A 27,229-nucleotide genomic window follows, 5' to 3' on the forward strand; every position below is an offset into this window, starting at 1 on the left:
TGTCAGACAAACATTGAAGTCACAGAAGGCATAGGTCTCCATTTGGCCAGTAGTCTGAGGGCAGAGTACATTGTATAGATCTGATCAAGACTAATAACATTCTGTCCCACAGCAAATAAAAGTAACAATGAATGATGAAGATATGGACACCTATGTGTTTGCTGTTGGAACGAGAAAAGCACTGGTGCGACTTCAGAAGGAGATGCAGGACCTGGTACGTATGTTCACATTGGGAATACTAACATGATAAAGAATGGGATGTAAGAACCTGTGATCTGTAGATCGCTTATTTTCTTGGGAACAGCTGAAAACTTGTGACTGACCTGTTGGAATTAGTGTGTGGGGAAAAGACATTTTCATGTAACGGATGAAACTCTAATGCCGTCAAACATCTGAAGTGCTAGCCAGCTGCTGTCAGAACTGCGGGAAAGAGGCAATCGAAAGCAGCTTACATCTTCCTTTTGGTGTGTAGTTCATCTAGGAGGAAGCTGAAGTATATTGTCAGGATATACACAAGTGTCACTTCATTTAATTTGCACAAGTGACTTTTTCAAGGATTGAAAAGTAAACTTCATTAGCAATACGTGATGTGGAAAGTTTGGGTCTAAGTCATCTGCTTTTATGTGATCTGAAATTAAAACTTTCCATATGTTCAAGCCCTGAAGCTTGCAAAGAATCCAGTGATAACAAGCAGTGGTTTGCAAATCTTTTCTCTCATAGCTTGTCTCGAGTAACAGCACTCAGTCGTGGTTGGTATGATGCCAGTTGTTTTTGTTCTGTTACCAAACAATATAAGCAAAATGCCTTAATCCACTCTGAGCATTCCAGCATGGATGTATTACAACTGTTTTATCTTTTTTCTTAAAGTACTCGCTATTGAAGGGAAATACTAACTTAAGGGCTATTGCTACTGCAGGCTTGACTTCATGCTTGAAATGTCCCCAGCCAGACTGAGTTAGTGTATTGTTACTGTTTCTTATCGGGTACTTTTAGGGGTCCTGCTGTGCTGGAACAGTTCAGTCTGATAAGATACTTACAAGCTTGTGTTTATTTTTATTTCTTTCCCCTTGTTTGCTTTGAAACAGAGTGAGTTCTGCAGTGATAAACCTAAGTCTGGTGCAAAATATGGGCTTCCAGATTCGCTGGCTATCTTGTCGGAGATGGGGGAGGTCACAGAGGGAATGATGGACGCTAAGGTAATCCTGAATGAATTAGTACAAATCTTCCTTGGTAACCCTGGCACTTACAGTCTATGCAGAGCAGCTCTAATCTTTATCTCCTGTAAACATCACAGCAGGAGAGCCAAATGGCCCTAGTGAGATCTAGAGAAATCAAGACCCTAAAGAAGCTTAGGGGCTGGAAGAAGGATGTAATTCTCACATCTTTATTCCTTTTACATAGCAACTGTTAGTCTAACATGAACTGCAGACTTAAAACTGCCTCTCAAAGCCTGGAAGTTAGCTTCAACAGCCAGGACGAAGGAGGGTGTTGATGGTGTGTCTGCAGGTCCTCAGAGCTGACATCTGTTACCAAATGAATTGGAAAATCCCAAATGAGAGTTAGATATCTAATATCTGAGTTGCTCACGTTAATTCCATGCATTGAGGCCCCTTCTAGCAAAAGCTAAAAAAATTGACCGTTTAAATTTCAGTTTCACTGTGGGAAGCTGAGCACAGCAATTTTCTGAGTGATATATGGACACTTTGGCAAACCCATATGGAGTGGGTAGGCTGCAGGTGGATTGGTGTTGGGAAAAACTAACCCCAGTTTCTCTTTCAGATGATACATTTCCTCACGCACTATGCTGACAAGATTGAGTCCGTCCAATTCTCGGACCAGTTCTCCGGTCCAAAACTTATGCAAGAGTACGTATAAAGCTAGATCTCTCCTCCCAGTAGCTATTATAACACTAAGCAAAATAGAGGCTCACAAACTTGTTTGCAGTGTGAAGCCTGCTGGAATGCACACAAAGAGAGATTGGGAGTAAAGGTGAAGCAGGTGAATAAATAACACACCCAATGCTTCCAAATGCTGCATTAGTTCAGAAGATCAAGGTGCTGTATTGTGTTAATATTTTTGTGTGCTGGTTAAGCTATAGTTTGGGCAGCTACAACTTTCAGGTAACACCTGGCAGCTACAGCGTACACAGCTGCATGGAAAACAACTGAGTAATCTCGCTAAAGGTATATGGCATGTTAGAGTTTAAGGGTTAAGAAATAACACTGCAGGAGAACTCAACACATTAACTTGGATGCTATTTGAATGCATTGAGAACTAGGTTTAAGCGAAGTCTGCAGTGTGTAAAAAACACAAACAAAAAAACCAAACCACCAAAAAAACCCCAACAAAACAAAAAACAAAACCAAGGGTGCTTGCCCTTCCCTAGCTGATACGGCTAAACATTCTGCTGTTGAATCTATCGCTTGGGTACTTTTGTTCAGATTGATTCTCAGCTGTGCTTCAGAAATACACAGATGCAGTATCTCTTCTGTTTCTCTAAGCCTCCTAGTCTTGAGGTGCTTTTAGCTGCTGCTTCAGAATTGCCAAGTTGTGGGTGATATATCTTACCTGAATTACCATGTAGGTTTTTTGCAAGGGTGTATTATGCTCGCAGGCATATAAATAAATGATCCATATCAAAATTTGAAACTGTCCTCCAAAAAAAGGAACATACTTTGATTTAATTATAAGACAGCAGTATGTGTACCTTGTACTGAAATTGCTAGGCTATGGAGGATCTGTGAAATGTAGGTCTGACTTTCTTATATTAGAATATGGTGGGTTTTTGGGCAGTGAAGACTTGACTTCTTTAGAAAATGTTGGGGTGTTTTTTTCTAACTGATATTTATAGAAGATCTGTAGTAGTATAAACAACAGGGCCTATGTAAAACTGAATGTAATTAAAAATACAGGACTTCTTAGGGCTCAGATGACCTCTGACAATCAGATTGGGTGGTGCTGTTAGTATGTTTTTACACTAATGCCTTTTCACTGCATGCTTTTGAGTAAAACACTTCAGGAATCTGAATAGTTTGAAATTTAAATTTGGGTTACAGCCAGGCTTTTAATCTTGTTTATTTTATTCAAGTAGTTTGCAAGTCTGTCTTGGTTCTTGATGAAGTTTTCCCTAACAACGTTAGGTATTTTGTATGCCCGTATCTTTCTTCACTCATTCCAGCCACTCTTTTCTTTCCTACCAGGGAGGGTCAGCTTACAAAACTGCCCGAAACTAAAAAGACACTTTTGTTTACATTTAACGGTAAGAGAACTGGTGTACATGTGTGTATGTATATCTGGGGGGTGTTGTGCTTTATTTGTGCAAGTCACACGTTCAAGTTCTGTCACCTATGGAAGATATGACAGATGACTTCAGTGCATCTAACGGGATCATTGATTGATTAACCAGTAAACAGAAGGCAGTCATAACACTAGGGACTGAGCGACATATCATGATAATAGGATACTCAATCTTGCTATTATTGATCTTAGTTCATACTCCTGTCTCTTGGTGGTTGTATTAGGTCACCATTGGAAGATGGCTTGTTTTTAAGCCACATGCCTTGCAGTTGGAGCTTGCACAGAGTTACTTGTTTAACCCTGATTTGAAATAAAAACAGCCTGTTGGGAGTCTATTCTAGAAAAGGCCCACAGTTCTCTTCAAAATTCAAGGCCGTAGCTTCACTTGGAGCTAATGTCAGAGCCTGAATTCAACCCTTATGTTTGTATTCTGTACTAATAAAACCAAGAAGGATTGTGTGTGGAAAATGTGCCTGTCACTGTGCGAGGAATCTAAATGCGATCTCCAAAGCTAAATGCCTCTTTTAGTTAGTTATGTCCTTCCTAAAGAGGAGGATAAGAACATCTTTCTTTCATTAATGGTGTGAGCAATAAGGAAAGAGCGTTACAGCAAGTAGAAAAATCCTGCCAACCTCTCTGAATTAACAAGAAACTTTTTTTTTTCTTTTTTTCTTTTTCAGTGCCTGGTTCAGGCAACACTTCCCCAAAGGACATGGAGTCTTTGCTGCCTCTGATGAGCATGGTTATCTACTCTATTGACAAAGCAAAGAAGTTCCGTCTGAACAGAGAAGTAAGTAGTGTATATTTTTTCTGTCTTCTGAATATTGTATGAAATTGCAACCATTACCATTGGATCCTTAAGATTGGGAGCCTTATGTTTCTAATATGACTACCAGAGATACTGCATCCTACTTATGGGGAAATCCATATTAACTGCATTTGCTTTCCTCTGTGAAAAGGGTAAACAAAAAGCTGACAAGAACAGGGCTCGCGTGGAAGAGAACTTCCTTAAACTAACTCACGTGCAAAGACAGGAGGCTGCCCAGTCCCGTCGAGAAGAGAAAAAACGGGCAGAGAAGGAGCGAATCATGAATGAAGAGGATCCTGAAAAACAGCGTCGGCTGGAGGTGAGACCGATTTTCAGACTGTTACAAGCTACTGGCAGATTTCTCCCGTGTATCTCCAGGGCTGCCTGTAGGTATACCAGTGATGGCCAACTCTGATTTCTTATTTGCTGGAAGGCAGACAGCTTTCAGGGTATATGCTGTTGCTTTCTGAAACTTGCAAAGGCTCCCAGTGAGGAGCCAGCTCATGTGGTTAGAGATGTGAACCCAAGTACTGGAGGTCTTTTTTTGTTTGGTTCTTCTGAAATGATCAGCTTGCTCTTTGAAGAGACCACCGACATTCATTCAGATCTCTCTGTCCTTGCCTACAGGAAGCTGTGTTGCGGCGTGAGCAGAAAAAACTTGAGAAGAAGCAGATGAAGATGAAGCAAATCAAAGTGAAAGCTATGTGACTCCATTCTGAGAAGTGTCTCAGTGCCACCTGCAGAATTTTAATTCACAGGGTACAAAGACCTACTTAACTCCATAATCCGACACTTTTTGAACACTAGTAGCCATTAAGAGAAATGTTCCTTGCATCGGTGTTACTTATTTAAGTATTACAGCAACATGCAGGTGTATTTAAAGAGCTTTGGGCAGTTTTATTCCAGGTGGTATAATTTTTGCTACTTGTCTGTTTTAAAAAGAAAAAAATGCATTATTCTTGAATGCTCTTTGTCATTTGTTCTTTAAAAACAGAATACTGTAAACCTGTCCACGTGTGCTGGTAACATATTCATGCTTTGGTTTTAAACTTTGGCTTTAGTTATTGGGAGGGAAGGGGATAAAACTTAAGGGGAGGAAAACTGCACAATGAACATTTACTGTGCATTTATTTGCATCAAGCTTGTAAAGGCACAAAACTTAGAGCCTTCCATACACAGTATGGATTCTTCAGGGATTTAAGCCCAATAGAATAGGAGTGATTTTTCTTTTTTTACAAACAAGGGACTGAAACAGTATTAGGTCACCTGCGGGCATGATTGGCATATGCGTAAAACATAGGTGGGTTAGATACAAGGGAATGGAATATATGAACAGTTTCCTCCTTGTGGTTTTGAATGCTGCAAGCCTAATACAATGTGAAGTCTGTAATGTTAGCGTGGTGTTTCTTCAGGAGTGAGTGCATGGTGAGTTAGCAGCTCCAACTAGCTTTCCTTGAATGTTTTTAACTGTACAAGTTTGCCTCAAAAGCTTTTATCCTGATCTCAGCAGCTGCTGCCTAGTTCACTTCAGCCAGAAGCTAGAGTCAGTGAAGTATCTGCAATTGCCAATTTCCCCAAGTAAAGTAAAAACGTTTCAGAGGACGTGTCCTCTTCATCTGGTAAATGATCACTTCAGGTTTTTGAATATAAATGGGGAGAATGAAGTGAATGCCCCTGTGCAAGCACTTCGCTAACTGAGAGCGTGCTGCATTTTATAAATGCTTCCTGTCTAGAAGGCATTTTATTGTTGCTTGTAACAGACTTTTAACAGTTTTGTGGGGAAACAATGTCTTGCATTTTCTTGTTTAGTACTTTGTGCAAACTTGGTTCTGAGGCAATGAGCTGCTGTTAAAACAGCAATTGTTTAAACTTCTTGTTCCAGCATGGGATACTTCACACTGATTTAAATGCAAATGTCTGTAACCTGATACATGCAAATACATTAATTTTATAATGGTTGCTAAAATTATTTCAAACCAAAACTCATGTAGATTATGCGAAACTTTAGCACTGTTAGCTTTAAAAATTAATACGGTATTGAAGATTAATATGGTATTGTTTCACAAAGTTCTTTGAAAGGAAATACTACTTTGTGCTCTTTTGAGTAAGCAGACAGGTTTCCTTAAGTCCCATACATTTGTGGGCCATGGCAGCTAATTTTGTAATATGAACATTCAAATGAACAATCTAATGAATAGTAAAATATAATTGAAACACTCCACCTGCCTACTTCACTTGGCTGGACTCTGTGTTCCTTTCAGCTAGTAGAATCTCGAAGCCTTGTTTGTCCTGGGTAGGTTTCAGCGTAGGTTTTAAACAAGGAGTAGCTGGCGCTGTCTCTGCTGCAATGTTGGTGAAGTGATTCTTTCCAACCGGGAGCTGCTCCCTGTGAGGGCGGTGGTTGCTGGGGGAGAGGGTCCGTAGCCGGCGGAAGGCCGGGGTGGGGGGAGATGGAGGATGTGTCCCCTGCGTTTAAGGACGGGGCCGTGGAGGCACTCAGCAGCACCGAGGGCGGGCGGGGCGCGTTCCCCCGTACCACAGGAGCGGCTGGGCGGGCCGGGAGGACGAAGCCTCGGCCGCTTTCTGAGGGAGCCAACATGGCGCCGGCTGCTTCCCGCCGCTCCTGAGCGTCAGAGACGACGTCACGCACGCGCCGCGACCTGCGAGCGCCCGCATCACGTGGCGGCGTGCTGGCGTCATACGCGCAGCGTCTCCTGCCGGTAAGCGGCGGCCGCAGCCTGAGGAGCGGGTGAGGGGCCGGGGGGCCGTCGCTTCCCTGTGGGGCCGCCGCGGGCCCTGGGCGGTGCTTAACCGGCCGGCCGCGCTCCGGTAGGGCCCTCCCGGCCTGGGGCTGCCGGGGCCCGGGTGGGCGAGGGCGGGTGAGCGCGGGTGAGCGCTGCCCGGCGCGGGGCTCGGTCCCGGGGTGAGGCGTGAGGGGGTGACCCGCTCTTGTGCCTGCAGGTTGCCCGTCCTTTCACGAGCTGCGTGTGGTAACACAAACGCGGATTCCATGTCTTTTCTTGTAAGTAAACCCGAACGGATTAGGGTGAGTGTTGAACACCTTCCAGCTTCCCTCTGACGCCGGCGTGTCGGTAGAGCCTGCCTTGCGCTTGTGCAGGGGAGCCGCGGCGGGGCCGGCCTCCTGGAAAGCACCTTAAAGTCGTATTAAAACGTGCCGATTGTACGGCAGGGTATCGATGTGCAAGCTAGGCGCTAGTTAAAAATCACCGCTGCGCTGAAGCATTTATTGCTTGCACCCTTGTATCTCCTTTGTGTGCGGTGTGAGGGGTTTGTAATGAGCGCTGCAATTAAGAAAAAGTGTGGTAATGCTGATTCTTTCCGACCTTTCTTGAAGAAGTTACCCCTCACCTGTCGCACCATCGACAGTGTCTCTTTGTGTTTTTTTTCTAAAGTTCACTCAGCTCGGAAAGATAAACACAACAGCTTTGTTTAATTCTGTATTTTCGTGCGAGAAAACCACTTTTAATGCCTTAAAATGGTATTGTTACATACGAGTTTTGAGTCATCGTCACCTAAAGACTCGTTGGTGCTTTCTAGGACTGGCTTCCCTTGCACTAAACAACATAAGCAATTTTTGCAGTTATTTTACCGAGTAGACAAATTCTAACGTGGGAGTGTTTGTGATTGTTTATTTAATGCTAACTTCATGATCAGCCCTCTGCAAGCCTAAAATTGCATATTCTATCATGTGTGACATATATATATATTTCTTTGAATCACAGAGTTGAATAGAGCAGTAGAAACATTTCTCCATACAATGTAATGCTTGCTGTGAATTTTAAGCATGAATTCTGGAAGAGAACAACAGCTTTAAAATATTTATGGTCTAATTTTGCATTCAGTCAATAGATATATAGCTAAAATGTATAAGTTCTCTTAAGACATCACCTCATTGTAAATAGTTGAAGCTTTTTGTACACCTATTACACCCAAACAAACAACTTTTATTAGCCTATATAAGGGAGTTGTAGCATGCTTATTATTTTTGCTGTATGTGCATGTATAAAGGTTTTTGTTTGAATGATCTAAAATTATGTTAACTTTATTGCAAGTGCATGCTGGTCAGGAAAAGCAGTAGCACCTGTGTGGTTGCTGGGTGCAGGCCATCGTAGTGGCACGAGAAAAGAATATCCTTGTCCCAAGTAAGGATGTAACTCTGATGTCGCAGCTAATCAGTTTCAGAGCACAGCAGAATCCTTGAAGTGTTATGATTCTCTTATGTTTTTTATGGGGGAGGGGGAAAATAAACTTGTCTCTAGATGGAATAACTAATTATCTGGGTGTTTGTTTTTTTTTTTTCTTTCAGCGGTGGGTGTCTGAAAAGTTCATTGTTGAGGGCTTAAGAGAGTTCGAACTGTTTGGAGGTAAGTTTTCCTCTCATTAGATGATGTGAGAAATGTTTTATTTTAGCTGCAGGGTCTGTTAATTTGGTTGCAAATATGTATCTTAACAGTAAAAGGGATGAATAAATCTGGTTGTAGCACCAGATCTGGTTATTCAAGCTAGCTAACCATATAAAGTTAATATGGAAGTGTCCAAGATCTAGCAAATTATTTGGAAATCAATTTCAGGTTGATGGCAGTACTATTTTCAGACCCTGCATTCTGTATTTCTTGGCATAACCACTTTTTTCCTATGCAAAAGATAGATTTGGGGTTTGGGAAGGTTAATTATAATTTTCTGAGTAAAAATGGATTTTGAAATGCTGATGATAGCTCCCCAGTGTGCCTGCAGGAGAGCTGATTGGTTTCTGTTCTGCTTTGTGCTAACGAGCAAAATTGCCCACTAGGATGCAGAATTCTTGATCAGTGACATAGAAGGTGGCGACAGCATAGGAAAGATGTCTAGATGTTGAGCTTCCAGGTGGAGTGGAAGAATTTTCACTACTTTAAATAAACTTTAGATAGTTTCTTCTGTATTTAAGCAAAGTAGATATGTCACTTTTGAATGTGTTTAGAGGTATAATTAAAAAATTGTCACCTTATGTTTATGTTGAATAGATGAACAGTAGCACTATTTGAATCTCTTTAATTCCCATACTTGTACTACAGTTTGATTATTTTTAGTGCTGCAACTTTGTGTGTAAATTAAATGTCTTTGTCTAAAAAAAAAAAAAAAAATTGTACATATTTGGTATCAAAAAGTATCATGCAGGGTTATTTACTCAGTTTTCCAACTATATTTTTAATGGGTATCTGTTGAACACAACATGGTGAACAATTAATTTCTTTACTCCAGAGCAGCCTCCGGGTGACTCTCGGAGAAAAGTAAGTGACTTTTGCAGGCTGTGGTGCTGTGGTTCATTGCATGGAGATTATTCCTTGTGGAAGTTTGATTTTTCTTTTTATCTTAGTTATATATTTCATCTCTATATTTAGCTCTACAAGTGTGGAAACAGGTTTCACCCTGGAGCAGAGATTTTGGTGTGTGGTTTTCAAACTATATGTGACAAGTCAAAACTTTAAACTTAATCTCTTGGATTTGTATTTGTGTCGTCGTCCCCCAGCCCCCCAAGGGTCTCTTTTTTGAGATTATTTAGATCTGATTCTTCAGAGAAGCTAATCTCTTATAACTCTCCCTTAGAGTAAAAGGAAGAGGCTAGTTTATGGGACTTCTGAAAACTAGGCCCAAAAAATTTTATGTTGGCCATTCAAGACTGGTATTCCCTTCTGAACACATTGATTCTGATTTGCTTTCTCTGCCCTGTAGAGCAGCCACAACAGCTGCCTGTAGAGGCTCCAACGCCAAAACCAAGCATTATGTAACTTTCAGTTTGAGGTGACCTTACCTACTGTTGTCTGGTTGTCTTCAGAGCCAATTCCGTGCATGCTTAGAGAGCTTTGCCTCTTAAAAACTAAAATCACTTGCAAACATGGAATGTTTGTTCAAAAATGTACAGCCAAAATGCAGCAGTTGGAAACTTTACCTTGATGCTTTTTGTTCTGCAGGCCCTGATTGCACACTGTCTGGTTCATAATGAACAATGCTCATAGAATAACACAACTTAACGATAGAATATATTTGTCTAAATGATTTCCCACCTGCCCCACCATATTGAAACATTTCTGTGTGCAGGTGTTGTTCTAGTTTAAGCTAATTACAAACATGACTTAAGTGTGATTTGATTATAACTGTGTCAGTTCAAGCTGCTTATAATTGATTTTTGTGCCAGTGTCTGTGATTTACTGGCACAAAGCAAGCTGAAAATACGAGATGTATATGGAATGTTTTCTATAAAGTCAAGTAAATTCACACCTTTTTTAAATTGCTGCGTGTTACACATGTGCTGGACAGGAGGCAAATTGAGATTAGCATCTGTTTTGTTTTTGTTAAAGTATTCACTTGGGGTTTGGTCACCTCTGCAGTGGGTATTGCTGACTCTTATTTTGATTTTTACATCTAAATAAAAGCTTACTTATTCCAGCAGGGCTATAGAAAAAGGTAAATAATCTGGGGAGAGGGATGGGAGGAAGATTTTTGTTGCTTATGCTGAAAGTGAGCGAGGGAATGAGGAGGTGGAGAGGAAGGCAGCAGAACAAAAATGGCATTCCCTCTTCCTAATTCAGATAAATGTCACTTGGCAAATGCAGATCCTTGCTAGCATCACATAACTGATTTTCTTATGGCATTTATAACAGTAGTTGCCTTTCAAAGATTAATTTCCTTAAATGTAACTCAAATTAAAATCAGATTAACGAGGCGGAGAGCTAGCTCTTAATGAATGTCATGCCATAAAGCTAGTCATATGTGACTTCATTTTGCAGCTGATTTTGCTTTTGACCATACACCAAAAGTTGTCCTGTGTGAAACCATTGAGGAGCTTTTCTGCAGTATTTCATAAATGACATTTCAGTTTAACTTTTTTTTTTTTAAACTCTTGTATGATGTTGATGAATTTCTGGTAGAGCTCCTTTTGCATTAACTCTCAGTTACTGGTCACTGCTAACATGAAGAGAGGTGAGTGAAGACCTCTGATGTAGTGGAAGACTTTTAGAAATGGAATTTACAGTATTTTTCCATTACTGTTGAAACAGCCTGCACCATTAATAAGATTAAATTTAATTTTTTTGCATCTGTTTTGTTGGCTTACGCTATATCTGGAGTGGACTTTATTAAAGCAAACCACTTACATATTGCTCAGTGTTTCACCAGCTGTCATTGCTCCATAACGCTGCTTATCAGAGCCTCCTGCTTTCATTTCCTTGGTGGTGCCTTTCTGCTTCAGAGGTTTCCATCTGCCTGTGTGTCTCTCCTGGCAATCTTGCTGTTGACAGGACTGTGTGAAATTGCTGGAAGAAGTAATGAATGATACAATTGAGATCAGAATTGATAGGCATCTTTAACAGAAGTCTGAAATCGTGAATGGAAAGTTGCTGCCTATTCTCAGCCAAGGAACAGCACTGTGTAGCGTTATGACTAGAATAAAGGATTTGGGACTGCTGAGATCTCAGGGGTTAGCTATCCTGAAACAGGACTGAGTTGCTGTGCTAGAGTTGTTTAAGCTGAAATTATACCATAGCACTGTTCATAAATCTTAAGCTTTGCCTTTTCCCTTAACCCAAAAATACACTTATTTTAAAGGTAGGCAGAGAGAGGTAAAATGTGTGCTGTTCAAAGTCAGTTGAAAAGGTGGAACTTGGGAAGTGTGACTATTAGTTTACTCCCAAAGCATACTTAGGGACCCAAAGGTAATTTATGGCAAATTCACATCTGTGCTCATTGCACTACATTTACCCTGGACTGAGTGTAGAACAGCAAGTTCCTTGTTTTTTCAGCTGTCACTGTGTTGTTTCCGTCTTTCAGTGATGGAAGAAAGAGTATTTGCTGTCACTCTAGGAAAATGCACAAGCCTTTTCTGCTTCATGTACCATGAGAAAAGGTCTGATAAAGGGCATTTGCAGTTGATGAAGAATGAGGTGGAAAAAATGAGCTGCAGTTCCAAATGTCAGGAGGAGTTAATGTGCTGGAAATTTGAGATAACTAAATCTGATCTTAGACACCAAATAAATTTGGTTCCCCATTAGGATGCTCTCCTTGTGACTTTGGAAGTTTGAGGGAGTTGGAAGCTATAATGGAACTTGCAAGAACATTGAAGTTTATCTTCTGCAAAATCCTGCTTGGAAAGATTGATGTGTATGTAAATAAAGCAGATAGCTTTGTGTCAGATGTAGTGAAGAAAAGCTGACAGGCTTGGGAGTGCTGCTTCCCTCTGTGATGTGGGGTCTTTTTCTTTTCTTTTTTTTTTTTCTGTAAGCACTAATGCTTTGCAGTTAAGTTTTTGCTTTCATTTGGAGCTTCTCTTTTCATGTGTGTCTGATTTTCATATCTTGGGCTAAGTTGGTTCATCACTTCTACCATTCAGCTAAGCAGCTTCAGCTGCGCTGGTCTTATCACAGATGAGCAGCTGGAAACCAGAAGCCGCAGCATCAGACAGGAATGCTGACTGCACCAGTGCAGAGAAGTGCTATGAACAAGCTTTCCTTTGGCCTTTGCTCAGGCAACAGGATGGTGGCACAGAAGTTTGTAATTAATGGGAGAAAAGTAGTTGTTATAAAGCAGTGCTTAAGCTGTCCTGGGGAATAGTAATTAGCTTTATCCGAATATTCCTAAAGAAATTCTAGCTTACAGTAATTAAGAACCTACCTGTTACAGTTACATGTTTTGAAACACAGATATCTGGATCTTCTGAAATGAGGCATCTCCTGGATTTCAATTGATAAATAACTATTTTAAATTATTTTAACAGCAATTAAATTCTCTCTTCTGTATTCAGTACTGTCTTATTATTTGGAGGTGTATGATAACATAAGGAGCAGGTGATTTTTCTAGCATGTGATCTTTATTTCTTTTGACCTGACTTTTTTTCCCCTCCCCCCCCAGGCAAATGAGGCGAGCTCCGAGTCGATAGCTTCTTCCCCTAAAAGGGACACCATGAGCAACTTCCTACCAGACAGCAGCTGTTATGAGTTGCTCACTATCATAGGTAATACTACTAGTGGGCTGGAGGACTGGAAATCTGCTTTGCAAAGAAAATAACTGCTGCAGATTTGTTAGTCTTCTCTTGATTGATTGCTTATTTTTGACATTAGATGCCTGTCCTCTTTGATTTTAAAATCACTTTAATAAAAAATGAGAAGCCAATCCTAAAGGCTTTCAACTGAAAGAGGCATTTGGTGGGTTATTGATACTGAGTGAAGTACAAAGTCAGCAGAGGCAGCCTGAAACCTGTCCCTGTCCTTGGTGGGGCTGTGGCCTAATCATTTTATTTCTACCTCTGTTCTGAACTTTAAAGACAGGATAATATTACTGGCTGGGAGGATTTATCTCGATGGGATACATGCCAAGGAAGGTGGTATCTGATGGAATGATGACTCTTTTTCACAAGGCCAAAAATAGTTTCAGTAAATGAGTGTAAAAATTATTTAAGGGTCAAGGACTGGAGGAGTTCTCCAGAAGTGCGTGGTTCCAGAAATATTGCTGAAGTTTTAATGCCTTTTCTTTCAGGCAGAGGCTTTGAAGACTTGATGGTTGTGAACCTGGCCAGGTATAAACCCACAGGAGAGTATGTCACAGTCAGAAGAGTGAACTTGGAGGCCTGCACCAATGAAATGGTCACATTCTTGCAGGTAACATGAATCCACTAATACCATAATGCAAGTTTAGGAGAGGACAGACAGCAAGAGCAGTGCTTATCAATACTGTATTCATATTTCTGCATTTACTGAATTGAATCAAAATACCATTTTTTGTTTTAGGGGGAACTTCATGTTTCCAAGCTCTTCAACCACCCTAACATCGTGCCATACAAAGCAACTTTCATAGCTGACAATGAGCTATGGGTAGTGACATCTTTCATGGCCTACGGTAGGTGGAGAGGGAATACCTTTGACCATCATATTCTGTGAAATGAAATTTAAGAGGTGAAGTATCCTTGTTGTTTTTTTTTTTCTGACCAATTAAGAGGTGTTTTGTTTCTTTTTAGGTTCTGCAAAAGATTTAATCTGTACCCATTTTATGGATGGGATGAGTGAACTGGCTATTGCATATATCCTCCAAGGCGTATTGAAAGCACTTGACTACATCCACCTTATGGGCTATGTACACAGGTATTTAAAAAAAAAAGGCAATCCATTTTCCTTCTGTTGGAAGTTCTCAGAAATACTGCTCATCATTAGAGCAGAGTGGGTAACTCAAGAGATACAGAACGCATTATCAAGTTTTGTATTACTTTACTGTTAGAGCAAGCCACTTTGATACTAGTGGGAAATTATATCATTGATCTTTCTAAACTGTGTGAAAGTGTCACTGTGGAACAAGCTTATCCCAAAGACCACTGTGTATCTAAAATCACAACCGCAGCTCATGTTGACGGGCTGACTTGTTAAGGCTCTGTTTAGATACTATGGATAGTCTCCAAATTGAGACTGACAGTGTGTGTGTGGGAGAGGGGGATTTGCTCTGTTACTGTTGAAGGTCCTGAGTCCATAACCTTTAGTCCTGTGTTTCTCTTTGCCACAGAAACATTATTTGGGAACCTGCAAAGGGGGTGAATAGAGTCCCATTAATGTTTGTAGAAGTGGTTTTGCACAGCATTCAGGATGGTCGTTAGGAGTCTCGGCCTCCTGGTAGGAGGCTGATCAAGTATTGCCCTGTGCATTGAGCTGTCCAGCAAAAGTAGGCTTTTATCCTTTCCATAGGTGCTCACTAAGGATGAATTTCTCTTTAGTACTACAACTTTTCTTAATCTCTTTCTAAATCAGTCTCTATCCCTTAGCGTATTTTTCCTCTTTTCTGATACATCCTTCTGTTGCGAGAGTAAATTTTAAATGCTGGAAGTTCCAGGTTATTATTGGTTACTACTCTTATTGTATGTGCTGTAAAAGAAATTCAGCTAACCTATGCCTGCCTTAAACCCTTGGCAGTGCCCTTCCGCACCAAGTCTTCCTGGGAAAGCTGTAAGGAACATAACTCCTCTGAGGCCAGAGAATCTGACTATTTTCACTTTTTTTCAGGAGTGTTAAAGCCAGCCATATCCTGATCTCTGTAGACGGGAAGGTGTACCTCTCTGGCCTGCGAAGTAATCTAAGTATGATCAACCATGGGCAGCGACTCAAAGTTGTTCATGACTTTCCCAAATACAGCATCAAAGTCCTGCCTTGGCTCAGTCCTGAAGTCTTGCAGCAGGTGTGTTTAAAAAAACCTGCTAGTTTGTAGTGATATATGGTATTTCTGTATAATTTTCTGAGTTCTTATGGCATGTTGGGGGGCCATGAGGGGAGGACGTGACAAAAGCCACAGGGTTACTTTTTCTCGTGATGAGCTGTATCCTTTTTACCTCAAAACCAGTGATCCCTAGCAAAGGGAAACCTGTATTCCTGTCAAAAGGGGCAATTGCTGAGAAGCCCATGTTACAACATTGTCTTTTCTTTCCCTCCAGAGGAGGCTGTCCAGATGCAAGGAAAAGGAAGGGGAGAGGCTAGAGGAAACAGATTTGGGGTGGGCGCAGGGCGAGTGGGTAGAATTTGATCTGATCTATTTGACTAAATAGTTTTCTTGTAGGTACCTCTACAGATTCTCCCATTAGCAAAGTGTTAATTAGATGCCAGTTAGCCTAAGGTGGATGCAGTCCCTACTAGCTAGCTGACTTCAGCTAAATAAATGCTGCCCTTAACTGTGTGTTTCAATGAGCAAAAAAACCCACCGCCACAATAAACCAGCCTATATATGTGGGTTGTACTATTTCTGCTCTAATCATTTGGGTTTGCTGTTCTGCATATCGAATCGTGCATGTTGCCCGTGCAATCACATGTAAGTCCACAAGACTAATTTTTCTTTTCCTTTTCATCTAGAATCTCCAGGGTTATGATGCAAAATCTGACATTTACAGCGTAGGGATAACAGCCTGTGAGCTGGCAAATGGACACGTACCATTTAAAGACATGCCTTCTACTCAGGTAAGGTTTAAAAGCTATTCCTTTCTCATCCTTCATCCTGGCATGTGGAACTGCTTTGCTGCACTGGGATGTGAAGACAGAAGAGTGCCATGCCTACCTGAATGAGAAATCTTAACTGTCTAGTCTTTCTGTGTGTGATGTTGCTTATGCCCCTTCTCTTCCAGATGCTCTTGGAAAAGCTGAATGGAACTGTTCCCTGCCTGCTAGACACCACCACAATTCCTGCTGATGAGCTGACTATGAAAACCTCCCGTTCAAGTGCCAACTATGGGATGGGCGAGAGCATGGCTATTAGCAATGTGAGAGCGGCCAATGGAGAGCCAGCCCTGCACCCTTATCTTCGGACCTTCTCCACCTACTTCCATAACTTTGTAGAGCAGTGCCTGCAGCGGAACCCTGATTTCAGGTAAAGCCAGGTGAAAGCTGCTCTTTGCAGACCTACACTATTCTAGCACAGATTAAACAGAGTGAGCCAGCAGAGGTTGTTCAAAGTTTTCTTTCCAAAAGCGTAGTGGAGTGAGCATGTGCTCCATACATTGAGAAGCGCAGTCCAAGTATGTAAAACAAGAGCAGTGTTACCACTTTGAGCACTTTTTATAAGAAAGCCTGAAGAATTACTTTGCAGCCTTCTTAGGGGGATAGAGTGGTGCTATACGTCAGGAAAATAAACAACTTGAATTTCTGGTCCCTGTGAGACTCTGTTTACCCAGTTTCCATCACTGCGAATGTCTGCTGTTCAGCCAGCAGAGAATAACGATGGGAAGTGATCAAGAACTGCATTTTCCTCTGTAGTGAGTGTAAGGTCATTGTTAGCCATGACAAACTTCACTAGCATACCACACTGTTCAGAAGCTTTCCCTTGACCGAATGTCGGGGTGTGCAAGTAGGTAACTCGCACAGAAGAATGTTGAACGGCTTGCATAAAACATCACGTGAACATAATAAATAGTGCTACTGGTTACAAAAGGGGGATACCCTACAGCTGAGACATGAGAGAGGCAGGAAGGACCCACATCTTTTCTTTCTTCCACTACCAGACTTTAAACACGGATGCATTTTCTTGTGTGCTTACTTTATTCTAACTTCCTTCTACAGGCCAAGCGCAGGCACTCTGCTTAATCATCCCTTTTTCAAGCAGGTAAGGAACTCAATCTGCAGATAAAGAACAGTGGCTTTTCTGTAGTTGTTGCCTTGCTGTGTCACTGAACCTGAGGGTGGGAATGTTGAGCTGCTGAATTTCCTGTGATCTGAAAGGATTAACTTAGTTTGGTGACTAATTGTAGTGCAGCTTGGTGATCCTCAGATTGTCCTCTGAGGTGGATGGGCTTTTCTCAAAGCATCTCTTCCTTATCTAAGCAGAGTATGTAAATCTGCCTGTCCTGTATGCCAGAACAGTTTTTCACCCACAGGCTATTGAGTACTGTGGCAAGGCAGTCCTAACCTGGTCCTTACCAAACTGAGGTGACCTGTGCATTGCTTACAGCTCTGTGGCAGGTTGGCGAGCTCCAGCCCTGGCGTGGGAAGAAGCAGAGGCTCTCCTGCCCCTGAAATGATTTGTCTGGCTTGCTCTGGGCTAAGGGTTAGGGTGGTGCTTCACTGAGGGGAGCATCAGGACCATAGCACCCAAGTGCTGCTGAAAAGGCTGCACGCAAAGCACTTTCTTGTTACACGATGTAGTGCGAGAGCCCTGCCCGTCTCTCGGTGCAGGCCGGAGGATATTACTGTGTTCTTACTTTCTGCCCATGACCACATGTTGCTGCTGCTTGACTGTGATGCGTGAGTGAGGGGAAGCATTTCAGCAGCTGAGTTCTCTCCTTTCTATGCAGATCAAGCGCCGTGCTTCTGAAGCACTCCCTGAACTTCTGCGCCCCGTCACCCCAATCACCAATTTTGAAGGAACACGGCCCCAGGATCCCAGTGGCATTTTTGGGCTGGTATCAAACCTTGAGCAGCTGGATGTGGATGACTGGGAATTCTAGAAAAACAGGGCCTATACCTGGTTCTGGAGGAGCTTTCTGGACATTGTAATTTATTGGTCCTGTTCATATAAGGTGATGAATGTTACACATAGAAGAGTTTACAGGTCCTTGGGAAGGAACTTCAACTGCCTGTTTACTTAGGAAGTAGCCTGGAAACAAATGGACAGACCTGAGCTGGAAAAGGATCAACCCTAAGGAACTGTGGAGTATTCCAGATGGTGCAGTGCCCAGAGCCCCAGTTCTTGCAGCTGGTAGATCACTCAAATGGGTTGAGTGAGTCTGTTTAGTCTCTATTTATGCGTTTCTAAAAATCACTGGCTTCCCTGTATCACAGTTGAAGGCTGTGTGTCCCTACCCTCTTTGGATCTTTCTCTTTTAAGGGTGCCTTAGAGTTAAGGGGAGGCAGGCAGCTCTTAGTTTTGGGCATTCTCTTAGAGCTAGTCAGATTACTGTTACAGTGTTGTCACAGGGTAACTTTTGAAGGTGGGGATAAAAGGGATTATGTTCTTAAATTTAGTCACTGCTTTGTGATGGAAAATGGGAGATCGAAGACAACCCGATTCCATTGCGGGCACACTTGCTGCATTGGGCATTCCTCTGCAGCACTGGATTCTTCTCTTCCAGTTCTGGTGAGAGCTTTTGAAGAGACTCCTCTCACTTGATGCTGAGCACTCTGAACTCCAGGTCAGACAGGGCATTCCAGCCTCTCCTCCCGTGGCTGCCTGGCTCACCAAAGCGAGTCTGTATGCCTGTGCAATGTACCAGCTTTTTTATCCCCATGGCATATCTAGTTGAGCTCCTGGTAGCTGGGCTGGTTTCACAGTGTGTAACACTCATACCAGCTTGTTCTCAGTGACTTACCCTGGCACAGAGGAAAACTAAGTTGACTTCCATGCTAAATCCTCTTGCTCCCAACTCCTCTTTGAACATCATGTACAGAATTTATCTTCAGCCTTCCATTACCATCGCTGTTATGCCTTCCCTGACTGAGTGACAGGTAAAAGCTTGCTTCTCATGTGGCTCCCCTTGATTCACGGCTGTGTGACTCTGCCCTGCTGCTGTGGCAGCTCCCCCCCCCCATTCCATGGTATTTGTTTTTTGGAGGTGTATTTAAGGCTTTTAGTTTGACCTTTCCAAGGACTGTGGGTGCTGGAGGTCTTTCTACTCTTTTAATGAAGCACTGAGAATCCAGTCCTGTAGGTGTGGTTGATGGGAGTAGTGGTGCTGGCAACAGGTCCTTGTGTTTATAAACTGTACTTGAACCCAGATAAAGTTTGTTACTCTAGTTTTTTGCCAAAAAAAAAATAAAATATTTCTGAAGTTTTTTAAGTCTGCTGTTTCTGCAAGATGATGGAGTGGATCACAAATCATGACAGGGAGGCTGTGCATGCTTACTCTTCTCATTTCCTTACTTTCCTACAGCTCATCACAGTTAGTTGCAACTGCCTTTGTGTTTCAAAAACATATTTCAACTAAAGCAAGAAGTTGCAAACAACTGCTCTCGGCCTTTTCTGAAAGTTTCAGTAGAATGCACTCCTTCTACCGCAGCAGGGCTGTTTGTAAGGGCAGGCTACAACAGGCCCACCTCTACTTTCTCCCTAGGATCAGGTTTGGCTCCTGATGTGATTTTATTATAGTAAGTAGATCTTAATTTCCTAGCTTGTTATGAAGTCTGCAGCTTGCAAAAATCCTTGTCGCTCTCCCACAAGCCTGGACAGGGACTGAATTGCTGGTACTGAGAGCAGGAAAAAGCACAGTACCACTCAGCATAAAACCTTTGGTTTGGAGAAGATGGCCTTCCTCACAGAAGAGGGATGATTTCAGTGGGCAACACACCTCTTAGTTCTAAGCCTCTCCTGAATTCTAGGAATCAAGAGGTAGGCAGAAAAGACAGGAGGGAATACACTGAGCTATAATAAATCACAAATAACTGCAGCACTCTAGCCTGCATTCCCATGAGTTAGCATTTTTAGGGTGAAGGATGAACTTAATGCAAGCTAATATTTCTTAGCCCCTTCCACACTTTCAGCTTGCTACATGCTCAAAAGATTATTGTCTTAAATTAACTTAGAGATAGTTTTATGCTTACACAGCAGCAGGAAGCAAGCAGGATCAGTGCAAAGTTAGGAGTGAAACAGCAGCACCTTGGTCAAAAAAAGAAGTTATGAAGTAACTGAATGTAGTCTTCAGCACCTCCTTCCCTCAGAGGCTGCTGTGGGTGTCCTGCTGGCAGCATGGTGTAGCAGACAGCTGTACTCAGCCATGACTCTTGAGTCTGACCTTACCTGTTCTGTCTTGTGCCTTCACAGGAGCAGCAAACAAGGAGTCCAGCACAGTCAGGGCACTGTTTTAGTAGCTGCTGGTTGGATACACAAGCACTGGCCACAAGGCAACTGCTGTGAGCTGCTTTTTTTCTCCCATGAAAGCTTTATTCAGCTAGATAGATACAAAGCAGGGTGCTCTGCTATTGCGGATCCTCTCCATGGTCTGAATGCTGCTGCTCTTCCTCCTCTTTGTGTTTTTCCAATTTTGCCATGAGCTCTGAAAAACAGGAATAGAGACTCCAGATGTAGGGGCTGTCCCACACCAAAGCCCAGGTCCTGTGAACAACCATCTCCACAAGAACCAGAGCAGCTACTGAAAATCACTTGCCTATACAGGCTCAGCTAGGAGCTACCACCCTTTGCTGAGTCCAGGGCATCAGATGTTACAGTCACAGAATCCATCAGCATGTTACTGACCTGCCAGCTACAGCATCACACAAGCTGCTGCCTCCACTCCTGCAGCACATCCCCCCCCTGCCCTCACCAGAAGTCACACTCCCCAAGTTCCCCATCTGGGCAAGCACAGACACTCATTTTGCACTTATGAAGCCACCCAGGCTGTGATTTAGTCTCTCCTGGCGCTAAAGAAAGCTCTGCTGGCAGCCAAGAGCTGTGAGCTCCAGCTTGGGGCCAGGCCCAGCACCAAGAAGATACCTCAGGAGCTGGTGCCTTTGCTGCTCCAGACGCTGCCATTGAAAGCCCTCTCTCCCACAGGTGCCCATTACCTTTTGCTGGGTTGAAGACTCCATTGGTTTGCTTGTCACAAACGTAGCAGCGCTGGGACTTGCGATAGTGTTGGAGGGCACAACTCTCACAGAAGTAGTGCCTACACCTGTACGGAGACAGAGATGCCACTGCAAGACACCAGATACAATCACGGTGTCCAGGAGTTAGAAATTATTGACTACTGGTCCCCAGGGGATGCAGAAGTGAGCTGCATGCAGAGCTTCCTCTGCAGCATTGTCTCCATGAAAGGTGTTTCAGCATTGCTTCACTGATGCGGAGTGATGGCACAGAGCCACCAGTGAGCTCTTCCACACACCAGGTACCCAGCAAGACAGCCAGCAGGGTGGGAGAGGGCTGGCAGCACGACGATGTCCATGCTGCCCCCAGCCTGCTCCTCACCCTCAGCAAGCTCTTGGCTTCCCCATGCTTCTGTTTCTCTGCTCACACAATGCAGCATGCCATTCAGTGTCCAGGAGGAACAAAGGCATGAAAACAAAATCTCAAGGTTAAGCGGAAAGATGATGTAATGAGACAGCATCTGTGGAAATCCAAACTGTGCTTGGACAACAAAGGCTTGAGATCCCTTCCAAGGAGATGCTCCAGATGCAGTTATAAGACTCCTTGGTTATCAGAGGATTTCCCCACCCACCAGCCTGTGGGCGGTGTTTGTATTTGCCTCGATAGTGAATGACTAGTGAACTGGGTTGACAGCAGACACTTGGCTCCTCATGCCAAAACCAACTACTTACTTGGTGACCACGGGGTTCTTGAAGGAACTTCTGCAGATGAAGCATTTGAAAGGCATATCCTCCTCATCGCTGCTCACCTCATAGTTTTCCTCATCTGCAGAAGAGAAAGTTAACCAGACTGGAGCAAGAGCAGAGGCAGCCAGACCAGCCCATGCGTGGGGCATGAAATATTAAATATGGAGAGTGCACAGCAGGTGGGATTAAATCTCTGCTGGAAACAATAGAGCTCTGGCATCTGGGTGTTGCTGATGTCAGTAACACATGTGGGACTGAGATATAATTAGGTCTAATGAGCCAGCGTGCTTGTTGCTCATCTCACAAGAGCAAATTCTTTTCTACCTCGCCCACTCACTGCTATAAAGAGACATATCCTCCAGCCCCCTCCTATTTTTTAGATTTTCTTCCAAACCAGCTGCCACCAAACTCTTTGGCTCCAACCAAACAGAGAACACCCTCTTCCCCGCAGCTGCACAGCGGTTCACGAGCAACACTCATGAGCCTTGGGCCGCAGCTATGGACACTGTGAGTGAGAAATAATGATGTGACATAGCATGGAAGCATCCCACCTCCTGGGCACCTGGGGGGCAGGAGATGGTCACATCTCACCCAGCTCCACACAGCTCGCTGCTGGGACCCATACAACAGCAGTGCTATCCTTTTATAGAGAGCCAGAGGAAATAATTCTCTCTGGTGGCAGTCAGTGGTTATCTGAAAGCAGCAGATGGGCTCAGCACTGTCAGTGGTTACTGGCCCTAAGGTTATCCTGCAGCAGGGAGTTCCACAGCTTTGGAATAAAGAGTCCTTTCTGTCGAATATTAATTCAACCCATGGCCCATGCAGTTCCGAGACAGCAAAGGACCCATTTCATTCTTAGTGATCCAATATCCCTAAGTCACGTTCACTTTAGGGCATGGTAAGAGGCAGGACCTGGTAGCCTCATGCACCATTAGCTCAGGGAGAGGGAGAGCAGAGGGGTGGTGCCGTACCATTGACTCCGTACCGGCCTTCATCCAGTTCCCGTTCGATCTGCCAGCCATGTTTGTAGTCCGAGCGGTCGTGGAGGAATTTGCAGCTGTCTGAGCAGCACAAAGAAAAGGGAATTAACAGTTAGGCTGTGCAGCGTAGGGTGTTAACAGGACACCTCATTCAGGGGCAGCCTGAGCTTTGCCCAGGAGAAGGTGAACCTGATTGCTTCCCCGCCCACCTGTGCTCCAGGGCAGTGCCAAGCTCCTGGAGCAGGCACAGGATCCCTCTCAGGGTTGACAGGCCACAAGGATCGTGCTCTGTGTGCCACAGCGACAGTTCCAGCATTTACACACATGGGAAGTGGGACAAGCAACAGGAAATTCCATCCCTCACATGGCCTCAGTGGCCAGAATACCTGTGGGAATGTGGGCCACTGGAACATCCCAGGTGTCCCTCCCAGGATTCTTATAACCACTGATTAGAAGCCACCAGCTTTCAGAAGGGCCAACACAAATGACGAGAACGTTACATAAAACGACTTCGCAACAGCATCACACACCAGCTCTGCAAACAAGTGCCTGTAAGTCAGTAAGCGCACATCTTAGCACCACAAACACGGGCTCACAAGCTGGGCCGAATCCCTTTGCAGATCTGGCGCAGCATGTGTTCAGCTGCAGCCAAGATCCACTCACCTCCAAAGCCGCAGAACCCAGTTTCTTTGTAGTCCTTGCAGATGTCGGGCTGGTAGTCCCATCGCACCGTGGCCCGCAAATGCTCTGGAGCACGGATGGGTCCTTTTCTGAAAGGGTGGGAGAAGGCTCAGGCCGGCTGCGCAGCTGCAGTGGAGAAGGCCCCTGGGGGCCTGGTCAGAACCAGACACCGGACTCGTTAGACAGAAAGAAGCTGGCAGTAACAGCAAAGTTCAAGCCCCAAACAAGTGCCTTTGGGGATGGTGCCTGAGCTCCTCTGTAGTCCCAGTCCTCTGAGGCTCAATCCCAACCTACCTGACCATTCCTGAAGAGGCATTTCCCATTGATGTGTCCTTGGGCTTCACATACTTCTGGTAGTTGTTAATACCACGGTAAATTTTATCATCTTCCTTTCCTCTCAGCTCCTAGCAAAGCAAAAAGAAAGGCAATTAAGCATCAGGAAAGCTTCATGACATAGATTAGCTGACTAACACCAGTCTCCCTTCCCAGTCCTGCCTTCCTTAATACCAAGATGCCAATAAAGCCAGGAAATTCCCCTATTTGCAAGGGTTACACTCTTGGCTTCTCAAATTTCCAGGGAGGAAGAGACTCAAACTCTTCTTGGTGTGCAGAAGGGGATGAGTAAAGCACATGTACTGCTGCTGCAGAGCACTAGCTCTTACAGAGCAAGGCTGACTCACCTCCTGGATTTTCTGGCTGCGCTCAAAGATGGCCTGGGCATCTTTCTCCTTCTCCGTGTCCAGTTCATACACTGCTGTGGCTCCCATGTCTTCTGGGCCAACAGGTTTCTGAAAAGCAAGAAGAACTTGTGACAAGAATGAGGAGAAAACGTGTACGAGACAGAGAGCTCCTTCGCTACCTGGAGGGTTGGTCACAGAGTGACTACTGGCCATGGCCTGCTTTACCTTCCACCAGTTTTGACCTTCCCTTAGCACCTGCCAGGGAAAATCCCCCAGGGGCTGGATCCAGCCTAGCGCTTGCAGGAAACATTTGTCCTTACTTTACTCCTTCACACTCAGCCTCAGCTTAGCTGGAAGCTGAACTCAGGTCTCCCACGTCCAACACTTCAATCATGAGACCATCCCGCCTACACGCAGGATGTTATGTCTGAACTTTTAACCCCACTGTGGGTGGCTTACATCCAGTTTTAACACAGTGGTCTAGTTTAGATTCCTCTTTAATGGACTGAACAGACATCTATTCCTAGGTTTTATCAGATCTTCAGGAACAGCTGCACAGAAACCGAAGAATCATTACGGCCAACCTCAATTAAAACGAAATCCAACTTATGTGCCAAAAGCTTCTTGAGCCCCAGAACTGTCATCTCCTCCTGCTCCCTTCCCATCTCCTACAGCAAGCAGGGCTAACAATATGCTGCCCCCCTTGGCAGCAGCCAAAGTGGTGAATAATTACAGCACGAGGTTACATTCATATTATTCTCTAATGTGACACGGAGACCTCGATCTGACCATGCAGCTTTGACTGGGGACAGTTAGGCATTACTCCCATTTTATACAGAGGCACAGACAATATGGAAATAGGTCTGAAGAGGATACCTGCTTTTAATCCTACTTATATCCTGTCCAGGCTCATAGTAATGGGCAAAACTTCACTGGATCAAGAGAAGAGTTCAGAGAAAAATCCAGTGGGAAGAGCAATTTGAGCTGTGCCCAAACCTTCAGAGCTGATTTCTCTCCACATGTTAAGAGGACACCCAGAACACCCCACCCATCAATCCCAAGAAAACAATGACCTCTCTCTGTAGCTCTTACCCCACCACTAGTCACAAGGATAAAGATGGGAGCACCTTCTAAGTCACCTGAAATTCTCTGTGGAGGAAGATGGTCTAAAACTGAAAACATGAACCCAACAGTAGGGCAAACCTGATTCAAGTGCTCCCTCTCCTGAAAATTTTGTGCGATGCTGGGCAAGTCCAGTGGCATCTCGGGGTTTTAATTCCCAGCTCTAAGAGGGAAAGGCCAACCTTAAATGGCCTCCTGAGGATGCAGGGGGTATGAGGAGAGCAAACCTAGCACAAGGTGCTTGTCTATTAAGAGGGAAGGAATGGAGAGGAGCATCTAAAAAAGAAGGAATGGCTGATCCCATATTTGCAGAGGCAAATTCTCTCTATCAAGTGCAGGATCTGCCAGTCCCCCCGACCTGATACCCCAGAACCACATTCTTGCCCAGTCCTTACCGCCGACCTGGTCGATTTGTAAGTGACTCCAATCTCCTTTGATGGATCCTCATCGTCACTGCTGCTCAGTGCGTACGCAGGCCTCTCCTTCATGCATCTCCTGGTCTGAGGGGCAAGAAGACAGCAGGTATGAAGGACGGAAGGCTCCAACACTGTGTCTCGCTTGAGCTTGGCAGGCCACTGCAGATGCACCTCGGATGGAGCAGTGCCCTGCTGTGACACCCTTACCTTCTGGATCATGGGGTTGAGGGTCTCCCGCCGCCGCTCCTTCCGCACCACCGTGCTGCCCTCTTCACCGCTGCTCTCTGAGAGGTAAAGCCCAGGGGTAAGGGTGCGCCTGGGGGCAGGACCCCAGCCCAAGCACAGGCTCTGCTGGCAGCCTCCCCCCTCCCGCGGGCTGGGGACGCCCACGGGAAGGTGCGGGAGGCCGGCGGAAGGCCCGAGGACGATGGCACATCGGTACGGCTGGGGAGGGCAGCGAGGCCCCTCCGTGTGGTCCAGCGCTCCAGGGTGGCACCAGGCCCTCCTTCGCCTCCCCAGGGTATCGTAACGGCCCTGGCTCCGAGCGCCCTCCCGAGGCCCTCCGCGAGCCCCCGCCAGCCCTCACCCTGCTCCTGGTCGCTGCTGGGCCGCTTGCGCCGGCCCCTGCCCGCCGCCAGGCCCCGCTTCTTGAAAACGAAGCTGCAAACAGTGCCCTCGTCCGCCATCTTGCGCCGCCGGCCACTGCCGCCGGCGGCTAGAGCGGCGCCGGAGGCGGCCCCGCGCAGCGCAGCGCCCCCTGCGGGAGAGGAGGACTGGGCACGCCGAGCGGAGGGGCGGGGCCCCGGGGAGAGCGGCGCCCCCACGGGAGGGCGCCCCCTGCCGGCGGGGGAGGGAGCGGGGGGGCCGGGGGCTGCCGAAGGCCCTCGGGGCACCCCTGGGCCGCTCCCCTCTCCCCTCTGCGCTCCCTGTCCCCCCCCGGCGCCCCCCCCCCGGCCCGGGCCGGCCCCTCCGGCCCCCCGGCTCCTGCCCCCGGCCTCTGAGCCCGGCAGCGGGGCGGGCGCAGCGAGGGGCGAGGGCCGCGGGCCCCCCCGTTCCCATCTCCGTTCCCGCTCCGTCTCCTCCAGGCCCGGCGGGGCGCTGGGGCCTTCCACGTCGCCATAGCAACGGGAAAAGGCGCTGAGCCCCAGCAGCCCCCCGGGCCCCCGAGGCGGGCGGACCCCAGCCCCTGCGCGGGCTGCGCGCCCCGGCACGGCCCGCGGGCCGGTCTGCGCGGGCGGGAGCGTGTGCACGGGGCGTGAACGCGTGCGTGTGTCCGTGTGCGTGCACACGCCTGCATGTGTGCATGCGTGTGCGCAGGTGTGTGGGCGTGGGCGTGCACACGTGAGAGTGCATGAGCGTGCTAGCGTGCGCGTGTGTGTGCACGCGCGGGTATGTACGCATGCGTGTGGGTGTGCATGCATGTGCACATGTGCCTGTATGAGCATATATGTGCATGCCCGCATGCGTATGCCCACAT

The 27,229-nt window shown here is 45.4% G+C and overlaps 3 protein-coding genes across 6 annotated transcripts in view; 2 read left to right on the plus strand and 1 right to left on the minus strand.

Annotated features, from left to right (window-relative positions):
• CCDC47 (coiled-coil domain containing 47) overlaps positions 1-6,324 on the plus strand; it is a 12,786-nt gene extending 6,462 nt beyond the window's left edge. For both annotated transcript variants that reach the window (XM_072885594.1, XM_072885593.1), the window contains 7 exons: positions 113-214; positions 1,086-1,196; positions 1,780-1,865; positions 3,201-3,259; positions 3,978-4,087; positions 4,257-4,424; positions 4,733-6,324. In XM_072885594.1, the coding sequence (XP_072741695.1) occupies positions 113-214; positions 1,086-1,196; positions 1,780-1,865; positions 3,201-3,259; positions 3,978-4,087; positions 4,257-4,424; positions 4,733-4,813 (717 nt within the window). In that variant the 3' untranslated portion in view covers positions 4,814-6,324. The remainder of the gene's footprint in view (positions 1-112; positions 215-1,085; positions 1,197-1,779; positions 1,866-3,200; positions 3,260-3,977; positions 4,088-4,256; positions 4,425-4,732) is intronic.
• A 488-nt stretch (positions 6,325-6,812) lies between these two features.
• STRADA (STE20 related adaptor alpha) lies at positions 6,813-19,382 on the plus strand. Of its 3 annotated transcripts, XM_072885600.1 has the most exons (13): positions 6,813-6,934; positions 7,067-7,151; positions 8,433-8,490; positions 9,365-9,393; positions 13,007-13,109; positions 13,631-13,752; positions 13,882-13,990; positions 14,109-14,232; positions 15,139-15,310; positions 15,976-16,080; positions 16,245-16,486; positions 17,176-17,218; positions 17,907-19,382. In XM_072885600.1, exons 2-13 carry the CDS (start codon positions 7,116-7,118, stop codon positions 18,057-18,059), a joined length of 1,296 nt encoding a protein of 431 aa, XP_072741701.1. In that variant the 5' UTR covers positions 6,813-6,934; positions 7,067-7,115; the 3' UTR covers positions 18,060-19,382. The 3 variants fall into 3 exon arrangements, with proteins under 3 accessions (XP_072741701.1, XP_072741699.1, XP_072741698.1); XM_072885598.1 differs by lacking the exons at positions 6,813-6,934; positions 9,365-9,393; XM_072885597.1 differs by lacking the exons at positions 6,813-6,934; positions 9,365-9,393 and having other exon boundaries at positions 7,067-7,127.
• Positions 19,383-20,458: 1,076 nt separating this feature from the next.
• Positions 20,459-26,472, minus strand: LOC140662297 (E3 ubiquitin-protein ligase RNF113A-like). The gene is made up of 10 exons (XM_072885604.1): positions 26,339-26,472; positions 25,960-26,036; positions 25,732-25,836; positions 24,215-24,322; positions 23,829-23,938; positions 23,517-23,623; positions 22,845-22,934; positions 21,859-21,952; positions 21,109-21,215; positions 20,459-20,600 (listed from the first exon to the last, which is right to left on the minus strand). Exons 1-10 carry the CDS (start codon positions 26,436-26,438, stop codon positions 20,524-20,526), a joined length of 975 nt encoding a protein of 324 aa, XP_072741705.1. The 5' UTR covers positions 26,439-26,472; the 3' UTR covers positions 20,459-20,523.
• Between the last annotated feature and the right edge of the window lie 757 nt (positions 26,473-27,229).

This window comes from Ciconia boyciana, chromosome 22 (genome assembly GCF_034638445.1).
Source record: "Ciconia boyciana chromosome 22, ASM3463844v1, whole genome shotgun sequence".
Lineage (NCBI taxonomy): Eukaryota > Metazoa > Chordata > Aves > Ciconiiformes > Ciconiidae > Ciconia > Ciconia boyciana.

Coding starts and splice junctions, on each gene's coding strand:
- STRADA (XM_072885600.1), top strand. CDS start 7,116: ATGTCTTTTCTTGTAAGTAAACCCGAACGGATTAGG. Junction 9,394..13,006: donor CGGGTGACTCTCGGAGAAAA/GTAAGTGACTTT, acceptor CTCCCCCCCCAG/GCAAATGAGGCGAGCTCCGA. Junction 13,753..13,881: donor AAATGGTCACATTCTTGCAG/GTAACATGAATC, acceptor TTTTTGTTTTAG/GGGGAACTTCATGTTTCCAA.
- LOC140662297 (XM_072885604.1), bottom strand. CDS start 26,438: ATGGCGGACGAGGGCACTGTTTGCAGCTTCGTTTTCAAGAAGCGGGGC. Junction 26,037..26,338: donor CAGCAGCGACCAGGAGCAGG/GTGAGGGCTGGC, acceptor TTTACCTCTCAG/AGAGCAGCGGTGAAGAGGGC. Junction 21,216..21,858: donor AAGAACCCCGTGGTCACCAA/GTAAGTAGTTGG, acceptor GTCTCCGTACAG/GTGTAGGCACTACTTCTGTG.